Source organism: Melopsittacus undulatus, chromosome 5, assembly GCF_012275295.1.
Source record: "Melopsittacus undulatus isolate bMelUnd1 chromosome 5, bMelUnd1.mat.Z, whole genome shotgun sequence".
NCBI classification, from domain to species: domain Eukaryota; kingdom Metazoa; phylum Chordata; class Aves; order Psittaciformes; family Psittaculidae; genus Melopsittacus; species Melopsittacus undulatus.
The window spans coordinates 42,743,936-42,762,031 of NC_047531.1; the positions used below are offsets into that span (position 1 = coordinate 42,743,936).

General features: G+C 43.0%; 4 protein-coding genes across 4 annotated transcripts in view; 3 read left to right on the top strand and 1 right to left on the bottom strand.

Moving 5' to 3' along the window:
- Positions 1–262: 262 nt before the first annotated feature.
- Positions 263–731, top strand: LOC101871916 (histone H2B 8). The gene has a single exon (XM_005150266.2). It carries the CDS (start codon positions 279–281, stop codon positions 657–659), a length of 381 nt encoding a protein of 126 aa, XP_005150323.1. The 5' UTR covers positions 263–278; the 3' UTR covers positions 660–731.
- Positions 732–12,609: 11,878 nt separating this feature from the next.
- Positions 12,610–12,921, top strand: LOC115946711 (histone H4). The gene has a single exon (XM_031050077.2). The coding sequence runs from the start codon at positions 12,610–12,612 to the stop codon at positions 12,919–12,921; it is 312 nt and encodes a 103-aa protein (XP_030905937.1).
- Positions 12,922–13,537: 616 nt separating this feature from the next.
- Positions 13,538–14,043, top strand: LOC101872248 (histone H2B 7). Its single transcript, XM_005150268.3, has one exon. It carries the CDS (start codon positions 13,562–13,564, stop codon positions 13,940–13,942), a length of 381 nt encoding a protein of 126 aa, XP_005150325.1. The 5' UTR covers positions 13,538–13,561; the 3' UTR covers positions 13,943–14,043.
- A 143-nt stretch (positions 14,044–14,186) lies between these two features.
- LOC101873521 (uncharacterized) overlaps positions 14,187–18,096 on the bottom strand; it is a 32,832-nt gene continuing 28,922 nt past the window's right edge. Inside the window, exon 5 of the mRNA XM_005150276.4 lies at positions 14,187–14,664. Coding sequence (XP_005150333.2) covers positions 14,346–14,664 — 319 coding nt within the window. The 3' untranslated portion in view covers positions 14,187–14,345. The remainder of the gene's footprint in view (positions 14,665–18,096) is intronic.

Consider the following 18,096-nt stretch of genomic DNA (forward strand, 5'->3'; position numbering starts at 1 on the left):
GCAGCAATTTCCACGCGGCCTTTTTATCCCCTCCTTCTGGGGTTCTGTGGGACTTTTGATTGGCGGAGACTGAGATTGTAATGTTAACCAATGGGAAGAGAGATGAAAGAGCTACCAATCGAAGATGCCATGTAGTTTGACATCACAGACGCGGAATGTCCAATGGAAAGGAACAGCACTGAGTCATCTTATTTGCATACCGTCCCTATAAATAAGGGGGACGCCGGTAGTGTATTTACGTCGTTTCTGCAGTAGACGGGTAGAGACAGACTTATAAAATGCCGGAACCAGCAAAATCTGCTCCTGCTCCAAAGAAGGGCTCCAAGAAAGCTGTCACCAAGACACAGAAGAAGGGTGACAAGAAGCGTAGAAAAACTAGAAAGGAAAGCTACTCCATCTATGTGTACAAAGTGCTGAAGCAGGTGCACCCCGACACGGGCATCTCCTCCAAGGCCATGGGCATCATGAACTCCTTCGTCAACGACATCTTCGAGCGCATCGCCGGTGAAGCCTCCCGCCTGGCACACTACAACAAGCGTTCCACCATCACTTCTCGGGAGATCCAGACGGCCGTGCGGCTCCTGCTGCCTGGTGAGCTGGCCAAGCACGCAGTCTCTGAGGGTACCAAGGCTGTCACTAAGTACACTAGCTCTAAGTAAATGGTGGAAGGATCGCATAACCCAAAGGCTCTTTTAAGAGCCACCCACATTTTCAGTAAAAGAGTCGTTCACACTGTATTCGGTGAGTGGTGCTTGTATTTAGTATTTTCCTGAGTGCAGGTAGTAGCATTCGATCATAGGAAAAATGCTGAAGTGCTACTAATGAGCGCGTCATCTTGTGTGTTCCCCACCCCGACTGTTTATTGTGCAGGTCTGTAAGAAAATGTTAAGAGCCTAATCGAGTTCTAAAGCCATTAAACTTTACCCTTTCTCATTTTCAAGTTACTGTCCTAGGTTTTGAGTAAGTGCAGATAAACATGCACTGCAACCTTGAGGACATTTCGATATGAAATAAAGCTTTTCTGGTTGAGTAGGCTTATCTCGTACAAAACAACCTTATGGTAATGCAAGTTCTCCAATTTTTAATAAATCGCCATCGCCCCTTTTAACCCTCAGCTGCCAATCTCCAGCAACTTGTCCGCAAGCCAGAGCGGCTTGTTTACTGGGAAAGCTCAGTCTGGATTAGTCTGCGTATGCGCAAAATTTGGGATACAATGTTTCATGAAATTTGTCGTTCTGCGCACAGCTGAAATGAAACTAGAAAGATCGGTATCGTTTAATTCATCCCGAGACTATGTGGAAGTAGCATAGAGCTTATTTTGTCTCTTCTTGATAGAGAAGAATAGATTCCTCATAGATTGTAGGTAATAAGTTGTAGAAAAATAGAAGAGGTGCTTAAAAAAGAAAAAGTGAATGGCAGCGCTTTATCGAAGCAGATAGTGCAGGACGTGCTTGGTAAGTCTGGCTTTAGAAAAAACCTTTCTCAAGGCTACTGAATTCATGCGCGACGTGGACAGCGGCGGCGACAAAAGTGCCTGCTGCGGGGCCGGGGCAAACACTGCGGTTTCACTGGCAGGTCCCACTGTGGCGGGAGCGCGGCGCAGCTACCGGCTCCTTTCGGCGAGCAAAACAGGAGGGTGGATGGGGTGAGTGACGGGAACACCGCCTTCACTGAGAGAAGGGACTGCGGAGCGAAAAGCAGCCGTTACAATCCATCCCACTAGTACCAGGAGGCGGGCATTTCAATTCCTTCAAGCTATCCAATGGGGCTCGTGCTTTCCGGCAGGCCAATCACAGGGCAGTGATGGCTATAAGTAGGGGGCCCTGAGGCTGCCTTTGCGACAGGTTTTCATTGCTCAGCTTCGAGAAGCGTTTTTCGGTACCGATGGCACGCACGAAGCAGACGGCGCGTAAGTCCACGGGCGGGAAGGCTCCCCGCAAGCAGCTGGCGACCAAGGCGGCCCGCAAGAGCGCGCCGGCCACGGGCGGCGTGAAGAAGCCGCATCGGTACCGTCCCGGCACAGTGGCGCTGCGCGAGATCCGGCGCTACCAGAAGTCGACGGAGCTGCTGATCCGCAAGCTGCCCTTCCAGCGCCTGGTGCGTGAGATAGCGCAGGACTTCAAGACCGACCTGCGCTTCCAGAGCTCTGCTGTGATGGCGCTGCAGGAGGCGAGCGAGGCCTACCTGGTGGGGCTCTTCGAGGACACCAACCTGTGTGCCATCCACGCTAAGCGCGTCACCATCATGCCCAAGGACATCCAGCTGGCGCGGCGCATTCGCGGCGAGCGCGCTTAAGCTGCTAACAAGTTCATCTGCCTGGCTATCAAAAAACCCAAAGGCTCTTTTAAGAGCCACCACATGGCCACTAAAGAGAGCTGTAACCTCTTAATTCTGTGTACGAGGTGATGCTTTTCCCTGTGCTTTTCCGGTAGTTTTATAGTGATCAAGGGCCTGCAACCTTGTCAAGTAAGTACTGAGTGAAGTATGGGAGTCGCAATTTAATTTGTTTTTAATGGGTTCTGACGGAATCCAAACAAGTTTCTTGTAGTTAATTAATTCTGATGTGATCTTGTCAAGACACACCAGTTTAGTGTGAAAAACCCCTGTTTAGCTGTTACAAAACCAGCTGTTATTTTGGGCTTTCTTTTTCTGAATGAACAGATACTTAGCTCTAAATGAATTGTATTTATCTGGTGGTGTGTACTAAAACCATTTATACAAACTTTGGATTCATAAAGATGACTTAATAGAGTAATTCTCCTGCATTTCCATTAGAAAAATTTATTCAGATTATGTCTATTGTCAATGTTTTCTTGATGTTCTTATATTATGTTCCTATATTATGGTTCATTGTCCTGACAGAAGTGCAGTTTTCTTAACAAACCTTTTTTATTTATTTTTCATCTATTTGTTTGTTTGTTTTGGTGGGGTGGGTGAGGAGGAAAGGTTTGTGGCAGAAGAAGCCTTTAACCGCTTTTCCATGAAAGGCACTGCCTTGGCTGGTAGTTTTACTCAGTGGTTTATCACTCGTGGTCTGATATTTCCTGACGTAAGCTCCCCCACCACCCCCCACCCCGCCACAGGCACCTTAATTCCTTTTCAAATTATTCTGTTATTCCTACGATGACCCTTGTATTTCTAGAGAGAGCTTGGGGTAGGTTTTGTGGTGAGTATAACTTCTGACGATACTGCTTTCAAAAGCAGGGTGCTTTTATTCTGGTGTCTTCTCTAGAACAACACTCATGGTATCTTTGATGTTTCTTGGTGTCCTATGTGAATTATTAGAGATGCCTGTTTATATAAATTGTCTCCCATCTGTGTTCAGGGGTCTGACAATATTTGCTGAACTGAGCACAAAGGAAGTGTTTTCCAAGGAGTATTGGTGACTAGAATCTTGTCATCGAGTCTAGAATTATTTTTAAATAGAGACTCTTTCATATGTCATATTTAGAATTTTTTTATTTAACCTACCTGGAAAACATGTTTTTTCCTTGATTGTAAGTTCAGCTGCAAAGCCTCTGCTGTCCTCCTTGATAGCTCTGTAGTTAGTGCCTGAAAAATATAGAGTTCCAAAACAATCTTTGACTTTCTGTCGCATTTTCTCACTTATTTATTTCATTCTGCTAGTCCTTTATGTGTAATTTGGGAAAGTCTAACTGTTCCACTGAAGTGTTTAAAAATAAAGTCACTGCAACAAACGAGTAGCTGCACCTTTAAGAAGCGGTTGAATTGAGTAGAGCACAGCCTTCACTCTAAATCAGCAATAAGGGCCTACAGAATAGCTTAGATGCAATATTTCGCTTGGAAAGCCTCACACTGCAGAAACCTTGGTTTTCTGTTAACTGCCGATACACCCCAGCGCAGGAAATCTTTCTTTCTCTGTGTGAAGAACTTGGGCGCTGCAGCAAAATCTGACCAATGAAGTAACTCCACGCACCATTTCCTTTCCCTTATTTTTGTCATTTTCAGCCATTTTCTGCTACTTCTCCGAAGAGTAAAAGGAAGGGGGGAATGTATTGGGAATAATACTCTGGAAATTAAGATAGTCTCTGCAATTAATTCCCCATGCCCCTAATTTGTTCATTGATGTAGGATTTGTGTATTTCAGAAAAGCATTTTGGGTTGTTTGTGTGGTTTTTTTTGTTTGTTTTTTTTTTTTTTTTTTAGTAACCGATTTCCAAAATGACTGCAGAAATGAGTCTTAGTGAAAGCAAACTTGTTTCCTGTTGCTTTCTGTGGAATTTAGTTATTTATCTAAACCTTTTTTTATCATGTGTCTTTTATAAAATTGCTAATAATTTAAGTAAAATATTTATTTTAATATTTTATAAGGTTGATATTAGTTATATGCCAACAGTCAGGATACTTAAATTTCAACAGCAGTTTAGGAAAAATGATGCTCTTGTTTTTTCAGGTTCAAGAAATAAATGGTTTTTGAGGGGTAAGATAAGGAAATAGGCTTTATTTTCCTTTATTTCCATTAGTTTTGCTCTAGTCTCTTGAAGATGTTGGGCTCTTTTAATAAATATAGTATTATTTGGGCTCATTTGGAGAGTTGCATGCTTGAACTGCAAAAAAAAAATGGAAGGGGGGGGAGGGGAGCAAACACTAGCAGCTGAAAAAGAAACAGATGTGTAAGGCGTTTGCAGGAAGGGTGAACTTGTATGAGCCCTGAATCACAATGCCTGAGTCTGAAGTTGTTTTGGGGTCTGATACATTATGAGAAAACACTAATAGTCTATAATAGTTTGTACTACTGGACCAGGCTAATAATTAAAATGTTAAAGCTGAATTTTTAAGTCTATAACAGCTGCAGATAGCTGTACTATTGCTATGAGGGATGGTAGGAAGCTAGCTTATGCAGTGGGCAGTGGGCATCACTTTTCCCTTCTTACACAAGTGATAAATCCTATCTGGAATCATAGTTTGCATATGGTATTAAATCTCTTAACTAAAAAGGAACAACAACAAAAATCCCAAAGGGGGTGTGTGTGGGAAATAATTTCATAAGGTGTAACTAAGAACAGGTATCAGGAGTATTTAATTAAGTTGGGGTTTTGTGAACAAAGACAAACTACTTAAGGAATTGAAAAACACCTTGAACTTTCTATAAAATTCAGAGAAACTGTTTATCAGTTAAGTCTGATACAGAATTGACCTTAGGAGGTATTTGCCAAAACAAAACCCAAATACACTATGATTTAGAGATAAAGCTGAATTTGCCATAGATGGTTATCCTGTTTTCATGTAACACTTTTTTAATCCAAAATACACAGAGATGACCTAGTGTGAGTTTTCCTAAATCAAAGTGAGAGTAGAAATGGAGGTTCCTCCTGTATCAGAAAAGTCCAGCAGCATTTCTTTACTTTTTGCAGGAGATGTTGATCTAGCTGAAACAAAGAAATACACTCGACAGCAATTATTAGCTACTGTTAATCAGGCATTCTTTATTTCAGTGCCGGGGCCGCAATGGGGATTCTCCTCCATAAGGGCTTCCAACGACTGGTTGTGCTTGCTTTGCTTAAGTTTACAAGGTTAATGCATATGTATTACAATTTTTGGAAGTCATTAACTTAAGCACGCTTAGTCTTAGACTGTTATTTCACTGTCTTTGCTGCCATCTGTTGTCCATTTTCAAGCTTTACAGCCATTCTGGTGGTCTTTGGGGGTCGTTTTACTTTTTCCAACAGTCTTCATCACTTGTCTGCTTCTTGAATTCCTGTTCCAGTAGTCTTTGAAGCATGCACAGTAGATAGATGTTTACGCCAGTTTTTAGGATTTGGCAACACTGCTGATATAGTTAAATTCTTATCATTCTTATCAGTCAGCTTAGCTAAAGCTCATCCTGAGCATCTGTTAATTTCAGATACTTTCAACCCAAACATCCCTCTCTGTTTACAATTGGCATTGTACAAAAGTCACGACGATTTATCTTACATAAAGCACCTCATATTCTTTGGTCAAGGTTCACAAGATTCAGCAGCATTTGGGATGTAGTGTTTAAATTGTCTCAATGAAAACTGTAAGCTCAGTTTGATATCCTGGCTTTGAGAGACAAACTCTTCTAGTTAGAAAATTGTGTTGTTATAGTGTTTGTATATTGTAAAAGGTGTATTGCCTTATTTCTAAAATTGGGTCCACATTGCATTTCCACACCTTTTTAAAAGTCAGGAAAATAACATACTTTAGAATCCAAAGAACAAGAGCACGTACTGCTTACCAGCACAAAAAAGTTCTTCTTAATGTGAAATTCCAAGAGAGGAGACATTTCCAGACTCTCTAATCTTCTTTATCCAGGGATAGTTATAGGACAGCACTGTGGCAAAGTCCCCTAGCACACAGGTTGCAGTCTGAAAACTTACCCCCCACTGTAGGAGTGTCCTAATGTCCCAGGTGGCAGTATAGAGTGCAGTGTGCAGCAGTGTTACAGAAGACACTCCCCTAATGTTTGGTGAGCTTCACTATACTGTAGCTGAAGCCTTAAATTCTCTTAGAAAAGAGTGGTGGCCTTTACAACTTCAGTGAGTATTCATACAGCATTAGTAACTGAAATAGTGAGATGGAGAGGGAGAATGAATATCTGTGTAAAACATCTGAAAAAAACCAGCTATTCCCAGAATCCTGGAAATGGGTAGTATATACATGCACCAGAAAGAAGAACAGAAGAATAATTTTAGGTATAGAGCATAAGGATTGCACCTAGATAACAGAACCCAAATCTTCCTGCAGCTTGTCTGAGACATCCAGTCTGTGAAAACAAAGCAATGCATAAAGCAAGGGGCAGCATAAATTAAAGTAATTGAGAGAAGACAGAAGAAGATAACAATCAGCACTGGACCAATAAGGCATTTGGATATAGAGATAACAGTTGGTGAATAAATTCTAATGGTCGCAGAAATGTTAGAAGTTGGAGAGACAGAATACTAGAATTGCTGCTAGCTTCTGAATGATACAGAGGATCATTCAAAGATGAGCATATTGTAGCCATCACTTCTCCCTCCCTGGAGACTATCTGGAGGACATAGCAAATAAGCCTTGTCCTGTCTCTGCAAAAGATACTGTCCTGCCCACTTGCAGACTTGGTCTTTTGAATGTGTATGTTAGGATATGGAATTTAAATCACTTTTGTGTTGAAATAAAAATGTTTTCCCCTCTTTTTTGAGTTCTTGCATTAAGCTTTGATGCAGCACATATTAGCTATTGAGGATTCCCCTCCTTTCTCCTTCCCCCCCCCCCTTTTTTTTTTAACATCAGTTAATAGTTCAGTACTTAAAATGGGCCTATAAGAAATATGGTGACAGACTTCACAGCAGGGCCTGTTGTGATAGGATAGGGGGCAATGGTTTTAAACTGAAAGAGGGGAGATTCAGGCTGGGTGTGAGGAATAATTTTTTTACAATGAGGGTGGTCAAATACTGTCACAGAAGGCCCAGAGCTGGTGGATGCACCATCCCAGGAGACATTCAAGGCCAGGCAGGTTGTGGTTCTGAGCTATCTGCTCTAGTTGAGGGTGTCTCTGATCATTGAAGAGGGATTGGACTAGGTGACCTTTGAAGGTCCCTTCTAACCCAAACTATGAGTAGTTAACCACAGAGAAAAAGCTACTTCTTATGCAATTTCCAGGCAGTGGTAGTTTGGCTTAATTTTAAGAAAACCTAGACCTTGGGCCCACTGTACGAGAGGATCTGGTTTGAGACCATCTTAAGAACCTGAACGTACACAAGTCCATGGGACCTGATGAAATCCATCTGTGGGTCCTGAAGGAGCTGGCAAATGAAGTTGCAAAGCCACTGGCCATCATATTTGACAAATCATGGCAGACAGGTGAAGTTCCTGATGACTGAAAAAAGGGAAATATAACCCCCATTTTCAAGAAGGGGAAAATGGATGACCTGGGGAATTACAGACCAGTCAGTCTCACCTCTGTGCCTGGCAAAATCTGGGAGCAGATTCTCTTGGAAGGCATGCTAGGGCACATGAAAAAAAAAAAAAAAAAAAACACGAGGTGCTTGGTGACAGCCAGCATGGCTTCACTAGGGGGAAATCCTGCCTGACCAATTTGGTGGCCTTCTATGATGAGGCTACAAAAGTGATGGACAGGGGTGGAGCAGTTGACCTCATCTACCTGGACTTGTGCAAAGCATTCAACACTGTCCCACATGACATTCTTGTCTCTAAATTGGAGTGTCATCAATTTGATAGGTGGAGCACTCGGTGGATAAAGAACTGGCTGGATGGTTGCACTCAAAGAGTTGTGGTCAACGGTTCAATGTCCAGCTGGAAACCAGTAACGAGTGGTGTCCCTCAGGGATTGGTGTTGGGACCGGTCTTGTTTAACATCTTTGTCAGTGACATGGACAATGGAATTGAGTGTGCCCTCAGCAAGTTTGCCGATGATACCAAGCTGTGTGGTTCTGTTGATACGCTAGAGGGAAGGAATGCCATTCAGAGGGACCTTGACACACTTGTGAGGTGGGCTGATGCCAACCTCATGAAGTTTAACCATGCTAAGTGCAAGGTCCTACACGTGGGTCGGAGCAATCCCAGGCACAGCTACAGGTTGGGCAAAAAGGAAGTTCATGGTAGTCCTGCGGAGAAGGACTTGGGGGTGTTAGTCAATGAGAAAATGAACATGAACCAGCTTCAGTGTGCGCTTACAGCCCAGAAAGCCAACTGAATCCTGGGCTGCATCAAAAGGAGCATGACCCGCAGGTCGAAGGAGGTGATCCTGCCCCTCTACTCTGCTCTTGTGAGACCTCACTTGGAGTATTGTGTGCAGTTCTGGTGTCCTCAACATAAATAGGACATGGAGCTGTTGGAACAAGTCCAGAGGAGGCCACGAGGATGATCACGGGACTGGAGAACCTCCCATATGAAGACAGGCTGAGAAAGTTGGGTCTGCTCAGCCTGGAGAAGAGAAGGCTGCATGGAGACCTCATAGCAGCCTTCCAGTATTTGAAGGGGGCCTACAGGGATGCTGGTGAGGGACTATTCATTAGGTACTGTAGTGATAGGACAAGGGGTAATGGGTTAAACAGCAGAGGTTTAGACTGGATCTAAGGAAGAAATTCTTTACTGTTAGGGTGGTGAGGTACTGGAATGGGTTGCCCAGGGAGGTAGTGAATGCTCCATCCCTGGCAGTGTTCAAGACCAGGTTGGATGAAGCCTTGGGTGATATGGTTTAGTGTGAAGTGTCCCTGCCCATGGCAGGGGGGTTGGAACTAGATGATCTTGAGGTCCTTTCCAGTCCTAACTGTTCTATGGTTCTATGATTCTATTAATTGATTCCCTATCTTGCAGGCTTTTACCCCCCAGCACTGTGCCAATTTGCTAGTATAGGACTGGGAAGAAAATGTGCTGGGCATAATTACCCCACCTTTATACATCAGCAACTGGTGTTGTGCCATCTGTTCTGATGCACATGTGGAGATTAAATTTAGTTAAGTTACTTGAAAAGCTACTCTAATCTGAATATCCCTTTTGCTGCTCTCTTTTCCCTTTATCCTGGCTTATCACTATACATTTCTGAAGATCTTCTGACATTTCCTTGCATGCTTACCCTATATCATAAATGTTTGAGATAATTATGAGTATTTCCCTTCTCTCTGCACCTGTGCTTTTGTATGTTATCCCAAGCATACCATCAGAAGGAACCAGGAAAGCCATACACTATGCAGACCCATAAGAGCTTCAACCTGTGAGGCCATTTAGAAATAATAAATTGCTCTAGAGGACAATTTTTAGCAAATACTCTGTATGCTCCCATAGATTTTAACACAGTATGACAGTGTTGTAATGTACTTGTGGACTCGGAGCTTAACTCAGAGAAATTACTGGCCTTAAAATTAAATTACAGTGTATTTTGAAATGCCTCTATTTTATGAACCCTTGTATACATTGTATTTTAAGAATACTTCCATATACTGATACTTTGTATCCTGAAGAGTTTTGGGGAGGCTGGTTTGATTTTTTTTTCTTTCCTTGCATGTTAGAAGTAACATTTAAGAGATACTACTTATGAACAATTAAACTAAAAGTGCAGTTTAAAGTTTTGGCTCATTTACCAGTGTGTCAGTACAGATGCAGAACTCCACTACTATGCTATACAGCACAGGCACCCCCACCCATGTCCCCTAGGAATATAAATCAGAGCTGCTAGAACCTCCCTGAGACGTTCCATGGGGCTTCATCAATTGTGTGCTGTTGCAAAACGGATGACTTTGTGGCCATTCTCCTCCTCAGAATATCTTTCCATGGCTGTTTCATTTATCCACAAATCCTATGGATGCTTTTACTTAACATTCTGATTCGTATTTTGGAGTTGTTAATTGCATTTGTTTTGTAAAAATTAGAGATTTATCTAACTGGAGGCTGACACACATATACCAACAGATCCTTTGCTTGACTGTAGACAACTTGTGTTTAAATGTAGGAATCCAACCAAAAGCTGACTGGGGGTGTTTTCAAAGTGACTAAGCAGAGAAGCAATGACAGTTTTATTACTGGGGGGAGGGGTGGGGGATGCTGTCAAATGGACTATGACAGTTCCTTAAATGTTATAGTTACAATTCCAAGATGAGCGGTTACCTCAATTGTCAGATAGATGCTATATATATATATACAAGGTACAGATTTACCCAATTTCATAACAGAACACTTAAGAGTTTTGAACCAGGTTGTTTGGTGAGGAAGAAAATGGAAATAGACCTAAACTATAACAGACATTTAAATAAATAAAAACCCACAAACCAACCAAAACCCAAACAAACCCAACTCTGATACCTGATGTTTGAAAAAGGTGTTGTATGTAGAAATATAGATATCTTCTAAAAATATATAAATTTTCTTTTTACACATGTATCTAGCACACTTTCTCAGGTATGCTGGAGGGGGTAGTAAAGGAAGAAAAAAAGAAAAAGTAAATTTCTTATCCTAAAAAAGTGTGAACCATTATAATAAGAAAGATGTAGAGAGGTGGGAAGTTTGCTTCTGAAACACGTGTTTAGTTTGTTTTCCCCTGTTTTTCAAAGAAGTTTCATTTAAAAATGCCAGTGAAAATCTTTAATAATGCTGTGAGTTCTCAGAATATGAAGACAAATACAAATTAAACCAGAAACCACATGAAAATAAAATCCCTGACAAGTTTTTGAAGGAGATTCTGATTTTCACATTCCTGAAGACATATTTATTTCAAAATATCTTTATTAAATGGAAAAAATGTTTTGAGTCTTCAGATCACTAGAAATATATGAAAACTTGTGACATAAAAACAAAAAAGCCCAAAGGAGCCCAAAATGATTTTGTTTTTAATTGTGAAATTATGTTTAATTTCAATATAAATTAGTTGACTATTACATATGTGAGAAAGTAAAGTTTACCAATTTGAATGAGTGCAAAAAATCAGGAATGTTCATGGTAGTAGAACACTGATCTGTTGTTGTTAACAATTAGAAATTAGTAACATTTCTATTTTAAATGGCATGTGATTAGCAAAGAGATAACTCGGGCATCACTGGGGGAGTGCCGTAACAGGCTTTTGTTTCTATTTAGGAGCTGAGTACTACCAGATCTGTTGCTTCCCCAGTAGACAGGATTCCCAGAACATGATGTTGAAACTTATCCTGTTTCTTTACATCTGTTCTCTTAGAATTCTATCAGCTTTAAGCTTTTCTCGAAATGGTCAAAAATATGCTTGATAGGTAAAGGCAGGACAGATGTAAGCATGGGTTTGTGTGCATGTGCTCAAAGAAGAAAGAAAACCCAAACCACCACTACCACCCCCCAAAAAAGATTACGTTTTAGTCTGCACGAAAGAAATGCTACATTAAATTTTAAAAAAGAGGAGAAAAACCCTTCTCCTTATCACGAGGCTGAAGAGTTTCCTTCCCCTCCTCTTGAGCAACATGTAGAGGGACTTACGAACAGAAAGCAGCTGTAGATCGAAGGGGACAAGGTTGGCAGAGATTATATAAATATACACATGGAGGCTCTCTCTGCAGGCAAACACTGGCAAAGGAAAAATAAAGCAGCAGCACATGAATAGCCCAAAGCCTGGGAGGAGCTGTAGGAGCAAGAACGCGGATTGGTAGGATTTTGCCGCAGAGAATGGGGAGAGTCTAGACGCTACCGGGGCTGCCTCTCCTGCCGCTAACGAAAACATAGACCTGCTACGGAACAATCACTTGCGCGGGGCTGGAAAGGCAAGGACGGGAGGGGAGAGAAGCGAAAGGTTGCGCAGACTGAATTCGGGCAAGAGCCGAGTGGCAGCACGGGGCTGGAGTCCGATCCCGGTCGAGACAGGCAGAACAGCCGGACTCTCCCCTGGGGCAGGTAGCGGGGAAAGTGGTCCAGCCAGCTTTTCACGGGAAGCCTATCCTGAGCTGCAAGAGGGCAGCTTGGGGGCGGAGGCAGCGGCTAAGGCCCCGCCTCCGCAACTCCCACCACCCACAGCCTTTCCCCCTCCACATACTCCCCCGTCGTTTTCCCTCCCCCCGCCTGCACCCACCCTCCCTTAACCCCTGCAGTCCTCAACCAGGTCGGATCCCGAGAAATATACCGCCGCTCCGCCGTGTTGGCGGCGTTCAGTGGGGGGCTGTGGGAAGTGCTGCAATGTCTGGTAGAGGCAAAGGCGGGAAGGGGCTCGGCAAGGGCGGCGCTAAGCGCCACCGCAAAGTGCTGCGCGACAACATCCAGGGCATCACCAAGCCGGCCATCCGCCGCTTGGCTCGGCGTGGCGGCGTGAAGCGCATCTCGGGGCTCATCTACGAGGAGACGCGCGGCGTCTTGAAGGTTTTCCTGGAGAACGTGATTCGCGACGCAGTCACCTACACGGAGCACGCCAAGAGGAAGACTGTGACCGCCATGGACGTGGTCTATGCTCTGAAGCGCCAGGGTCGCACTCTTTATGGCTTTGGCGGTTAAGTTCCGGTTGCAAACCGTACACGGTCAAAACAAGGCTCTTTTAAGAGCCACCCACAAATTTCACAACGAGAGCTAGTTATTACTAAACTTTTAAGTTTTCAGAGCATTCGCAATACTTGGACATTTATGTGTCGTTCAATTGCCGAGTTGCACACTTACAATGTTACCTTTTTTTGAATAGCACAGTTTCAGAATTTTAAAGGTGCTATAAAATATCCCATTCTGAAAGTCCTAGGAACACCGGAGCAGTACAAAGTGCCCATGAATAAATACGAGTTTTGGAAGTAAATGAGTAAATTCAGTGCAGATTATTTTTTTTTGTTTTGTTCTTTGATTGAGGTTTTATTTGTTTGTTTTGTGGTTTGGTTTTGGGTTTGTTTGCATTTTTTTTTGTTTTTTTTTTTGCTATTGAAGGTTTTCCTGCAATTACAGTAGCTGCAAAGCACAAAGATTGGGCAAATGTAGCGCCCAAGGGTTACAGGACGGAAATGTCTGTAATTGCGTTGGTATATTTTTACTCCAATAGGAATGGAACTATTACAATCCTCTAATTTGCATAACGCCCTTATAAATAGGGGGGTAGGCGCCATTTTCTGTGTTGTTGAGGTACAGTGAAGATCTTGGAAAGAAACTTTTAAGAATGCCTGAACCAGCAAAATCAGCTCCTGCTCCAAAGAAGGGCTCCAAGAAAGCTGTCACCAAAACGCAGAAGAAGGGTGACAAGAAGCGAAAGAGAGCAAGGAAGGAGAGCTACTCCATCTACGTGTACAAGGTGCTGAAGCAGGTGCACCCCGACACGGGCATCTCCTCCAAGGCCATGAGCATCATGAACTCCTTCGTCAACGACATCTTCGAGCGCATCGCCGGTGAAGCCTCCCGCCTGGCACACTACAACAAGCGTTCCACCATCACCTCTCGGGAGATCCAGACGGCCGTGCGGCTCCTGCTGCCCGGTGAGCTGGCCAAGCACGCAGTCTCCGAGGGCACCAAGGCTGTCACCAAGTACACTAGCTCCAAGTAAATCAGTTTTAAAGTTTAAACCAAACGGCTCTTTTAAGAGCCCCCACTCTTTTTTAAAAAGAGCTGCAATTGTCTATAAGATTTTAATCCGAATTAATTAAATCATTAAGTACATGGATTGTATGTTGATACATTAACTTTCATTTAGCGTAGCTTGCTAAAATACAGTAGCAATAAGTATTTTACACTACTCAGTGTTCTTGGTACTTTTTTTGAAAAGGATACTCTGTAGCAGCTTTTGAATTCTGTAACACCTATTCTAAAATTTTGCAATTGAATGGCACGTAAGTATTGCGAATGCTCTGAAAACTTAAAAGTTTAGTAATAACTAGCTCTCGTTGTGAAATTTGTGGGTGGCTCTTAAAAGAGCCTTGTTTTGACCGTGTACGGTTTGCAACCGGAACTTAACCGCCAAAGCCATAAAGAGTGCGACCCTGGCGCTTCAGAGCATAGACCACGTCCATGGCGGTCACAGTCTTCCTCTTGGCGTGCTCCGTGTAGGTGACTGCGTCGCGAATCACGTTCTCCAGGAAAACCTTCAAGACGCCGCGCGTCTCCTCGTAGATGAGCCCCGAGATGCGCTTCACGCCGCCACGCCGAGCCAAGCGGCGGATGGCCGGCTTGGTGATGCCCTGGATGTTGTCGCGCAGCACTTTGCGGTGGCGCTTAGCGCCGCCCTTGCCGAGCCCCTTCCCGCCTTTGCCTCTACCAGACATTGCAGCACTTCCCACAGCCCCCCACTGAACGCCGCCAGCACGGCGGAGCGGCGGTATATTTCTCGGGATCCGACCTGGTTGAGGACTGCAGGGGTTAAGGGAGGGTGGGTGCAGGCGGGGGGAGGGAAAACGACGGGGGAGTATGTGGAGGGGGAAAGGCTGTGGGTGGTGGGAGTTGCGGAGGCGGGGCCTTAGCCGCTGCCTCCGCCCCCAAGCTGCCCTCTTGCAGCTCAGGATAGGCTTCCCGTGAAAAGCTGGCTGGACCACTTTCCCCGCTACCTGCCCCAGGGGAGAGTCCGGCTGTTCTGCCTGTCTCGACCGGGATCGGACTCTAGCCCCGCAGTCAAGTTGCTCTGTTCCTGTTCAGCCTGTTCATCCTATCTCTTCTTTGCCTTCCTGTCCTCTCCCCCATCCACCTCCCCCCGCGCAAGTGACTGTTAAGTGGCAGGTGGGGGTTCCTGCCGGGGACAGGAGCAGTAGACGTAACCCCTCGTTTCGGGCTGTGGCGCTCCGTCTCCATCCCGACCCTTCCCGCTGTCTGCGGCAAAATCCTACCAATCCGCGTCCTCGCTCGGTGCTAACGCCCCTCCTGTCACAGCTGATTGCCGTTTCCTCTTGTGGGGATCCCGCGGATGGACTAGTTTTGTGTCACGCTGTCTTTGTTCGTTTCTGCCACTGCGGCTTTGTATTTTGTTTGTCTACCTTGACACTTCTCTCAACGGCTTCCTCCTCTTCCGTGCAGCCCCGCGGGCTGGGGTCCGAGCGTTCAGCGCTTTCACGTTCGCACGGAACGACCTGCAGGTCGTTGTGGGAGGGAGCAGGGAGTGAGGCCTTAAGCGGGGGAAAAACCATCGGTGAGGGGCTCTGGTGGGTAATGCTTAGACCTGGGGCTCCTGTGAAGGCAACTCGAGCTGCTGCTCGAGAGCGGAGGAGGGACCATGCGCCGTTCCCCTTTTCAGCCAACCCCAGCCCCGAGTGGGCCAACTGGCAGTACTGGCTGAGGGGTTCTGCCAAACAGCTCCCGGGGTCGAGGTAGAGAAGTGGTGGCGAGGGCGCAGCTGGATCCAGCAAGCGAAAAAATACATTACCGAAGCTACCAACTAGACGTCTCTATGACATCTGATAAATGATCACTAACCAAATGCGTGTTATTCCAATGAGGAATCCAGATTTTTTTTTTTTTTAATGTGTATTTCACACGTTTTCTAACGAACCTTGCATATGTGCTGCTTACAGTACTTTGGACTATATTGGAAAGTGAATAAATATTGAAAGAGTTTCGAGACTATATTTTTTAGTTAAAACTGTTAAGATTTTTACTCATACTTGCACAGAATAGAAATTATATGGCTGTGTACTTGCCATTTCTTAAATTATTAATATTTTGAGCACTTCAAACATGTCTGCCTCTTAAAGATTATTGATATAATCTTGAATTTTGATAGTTGTTTATGTAATTTCATTGCTGGACATAATTTTTGAACTTAAACAATATTTTCAGAATATTTATTGGCAGAATATATTCCCTAGCTTCAGGGAAAATGTAATTGAGATATTCATATATTAAGTTACAGGTGTCCAAAAAAAAGTACAGGTGTTTATTGTAATTATAACTATCACTGTGGATCCCATTTTTATTCAAATCATTATTTTAAATAAAGATCTGCTAATCAAACATATAAAATATGAGCAGGTAAAGATAGATTTAATTTAGACTATGCTTTTTGACTGCTCGGAATGAATTAGAACTGTTTATAAACTAACTAAAAGACTTGTCACTAGTGGACCTGCCAGGCTGGTGTTTAACATTAACATTTGGCTCCACAAAGTTTGTTTTATTTTTTATACTTGAAGATCTGTGTCTAGATGTGTTTCCTAAGGCACAATCAACCTTGTGAATGCTAAAGAAACCCTGAAGGTATTGCAGAAAATCTTTAAGTGTTTAAAAATAATAATTTCTTCATATCTCTTCCCAAGTGCAGGTTGAGTATCCTAGTATAACTTTTTCTTCCAGCAATATAAACACTGGAAGACTTGGAAATTTATCTTCCAAAATCTCCTGGCAGAAATGGGTGATGCAGATGCCAAAAGCAGGAGCTGACAGACTTATTACCTGCAACCCATTTTCCCCAGAGTGTGAGGGACATTTGATATAATTTAATATCATGCTTTCTAGAAGGCTGCTTTGCCTGTAGGTTACTACATGTGGCCACAGACCTGTTTCCTGTGTGTTTCTGTTAGTGATACAGTCAGTTCTCTCATGGACCAGAGGGATATCTTAGACAAAAACAGTTAAAGCAGAAAGAAAATTTTGCTGTTGAGTATAATCCCTGATGAATTTGCTTTTACTATTCATTGGAGATAATAATTACTACTTGAATCAAAGTTTGGGATCCAATCCACAGTCTGTAGGTACACTGCAGTTTCCCCATGACTTAGGACACATAGTACTATGAGTTAAATGAGAAGGGAAACCTTCGCAATAGTATAGCTTTTCAAATAAACTTTAATTAGAACAATTGCCCTAGTTCCTCATTAAACTTTAATGATGAGATTGCACTTGATTGTTGCAGTAAGGCAATATCTAACCATGACTGCACAAGAAAGTACATAATTAGTAAATAAATCATCACATCAGTGTATTATATACAACTGCAAAATTGCTTTTAATTTTCTTGGGGGGTTACATGTCAATTTAAATCCAGATCTGTACCTTCTACATTAAACTAATATGTAACCTAGGGTCTTGTAAGTTTTTTAAATAGAGCACATTATTCAAAACATTGAAAACAAAGTGAAGGTGAAAAGTGATAGAAAAGCCTTTTGTCTTACTTTTTTTTTACTTACTTACTTTTTAACTATGCATTAATAAGACTTTTGATGCATTGACTGACATTATTGAGTTATTAGATGATGTTTAAAGTCCCTTCCAACCCAAACTATTTTTTATGCTTCTAAGATCTCTAAATGTGACCGTGATCCACAATATTTGAAGATGCATGGTTGGAATTTTTTCGTACCACAAGTTTGTCAGAATGTGAAGGTGTATTGGAACCCAGTGATATAGCTAAGGCACCTTATGGTATGGATTTCCTCTTTACTACTTTTTGTTATATGTGCAAATGAGATGAAGCTTGATTATTTAAACTTGCTTTGCGACATTTCTCCATCTATTAGGATTTGTTGAAAGCTGCAAGTCTCTAATGCAAGTAGATTTGCCAGCAATCCTATCATATAATCCATCTGACTTATAGAACATTTCCCTTTGAGATTTCACCAGTGAGATGGCAGCACAAGGTTCACAACAGGTGAAACCACAGTGGCTAAGAAGAAAAAGAATGCTAAGAAGTTGACTTAAGTATCAGAGAGGGTGAAACTCCAGTTACTGAGGTGAGCAGGGTAAATAGTAAAATGAGAGGTGTTTGGAATTATATTCTGA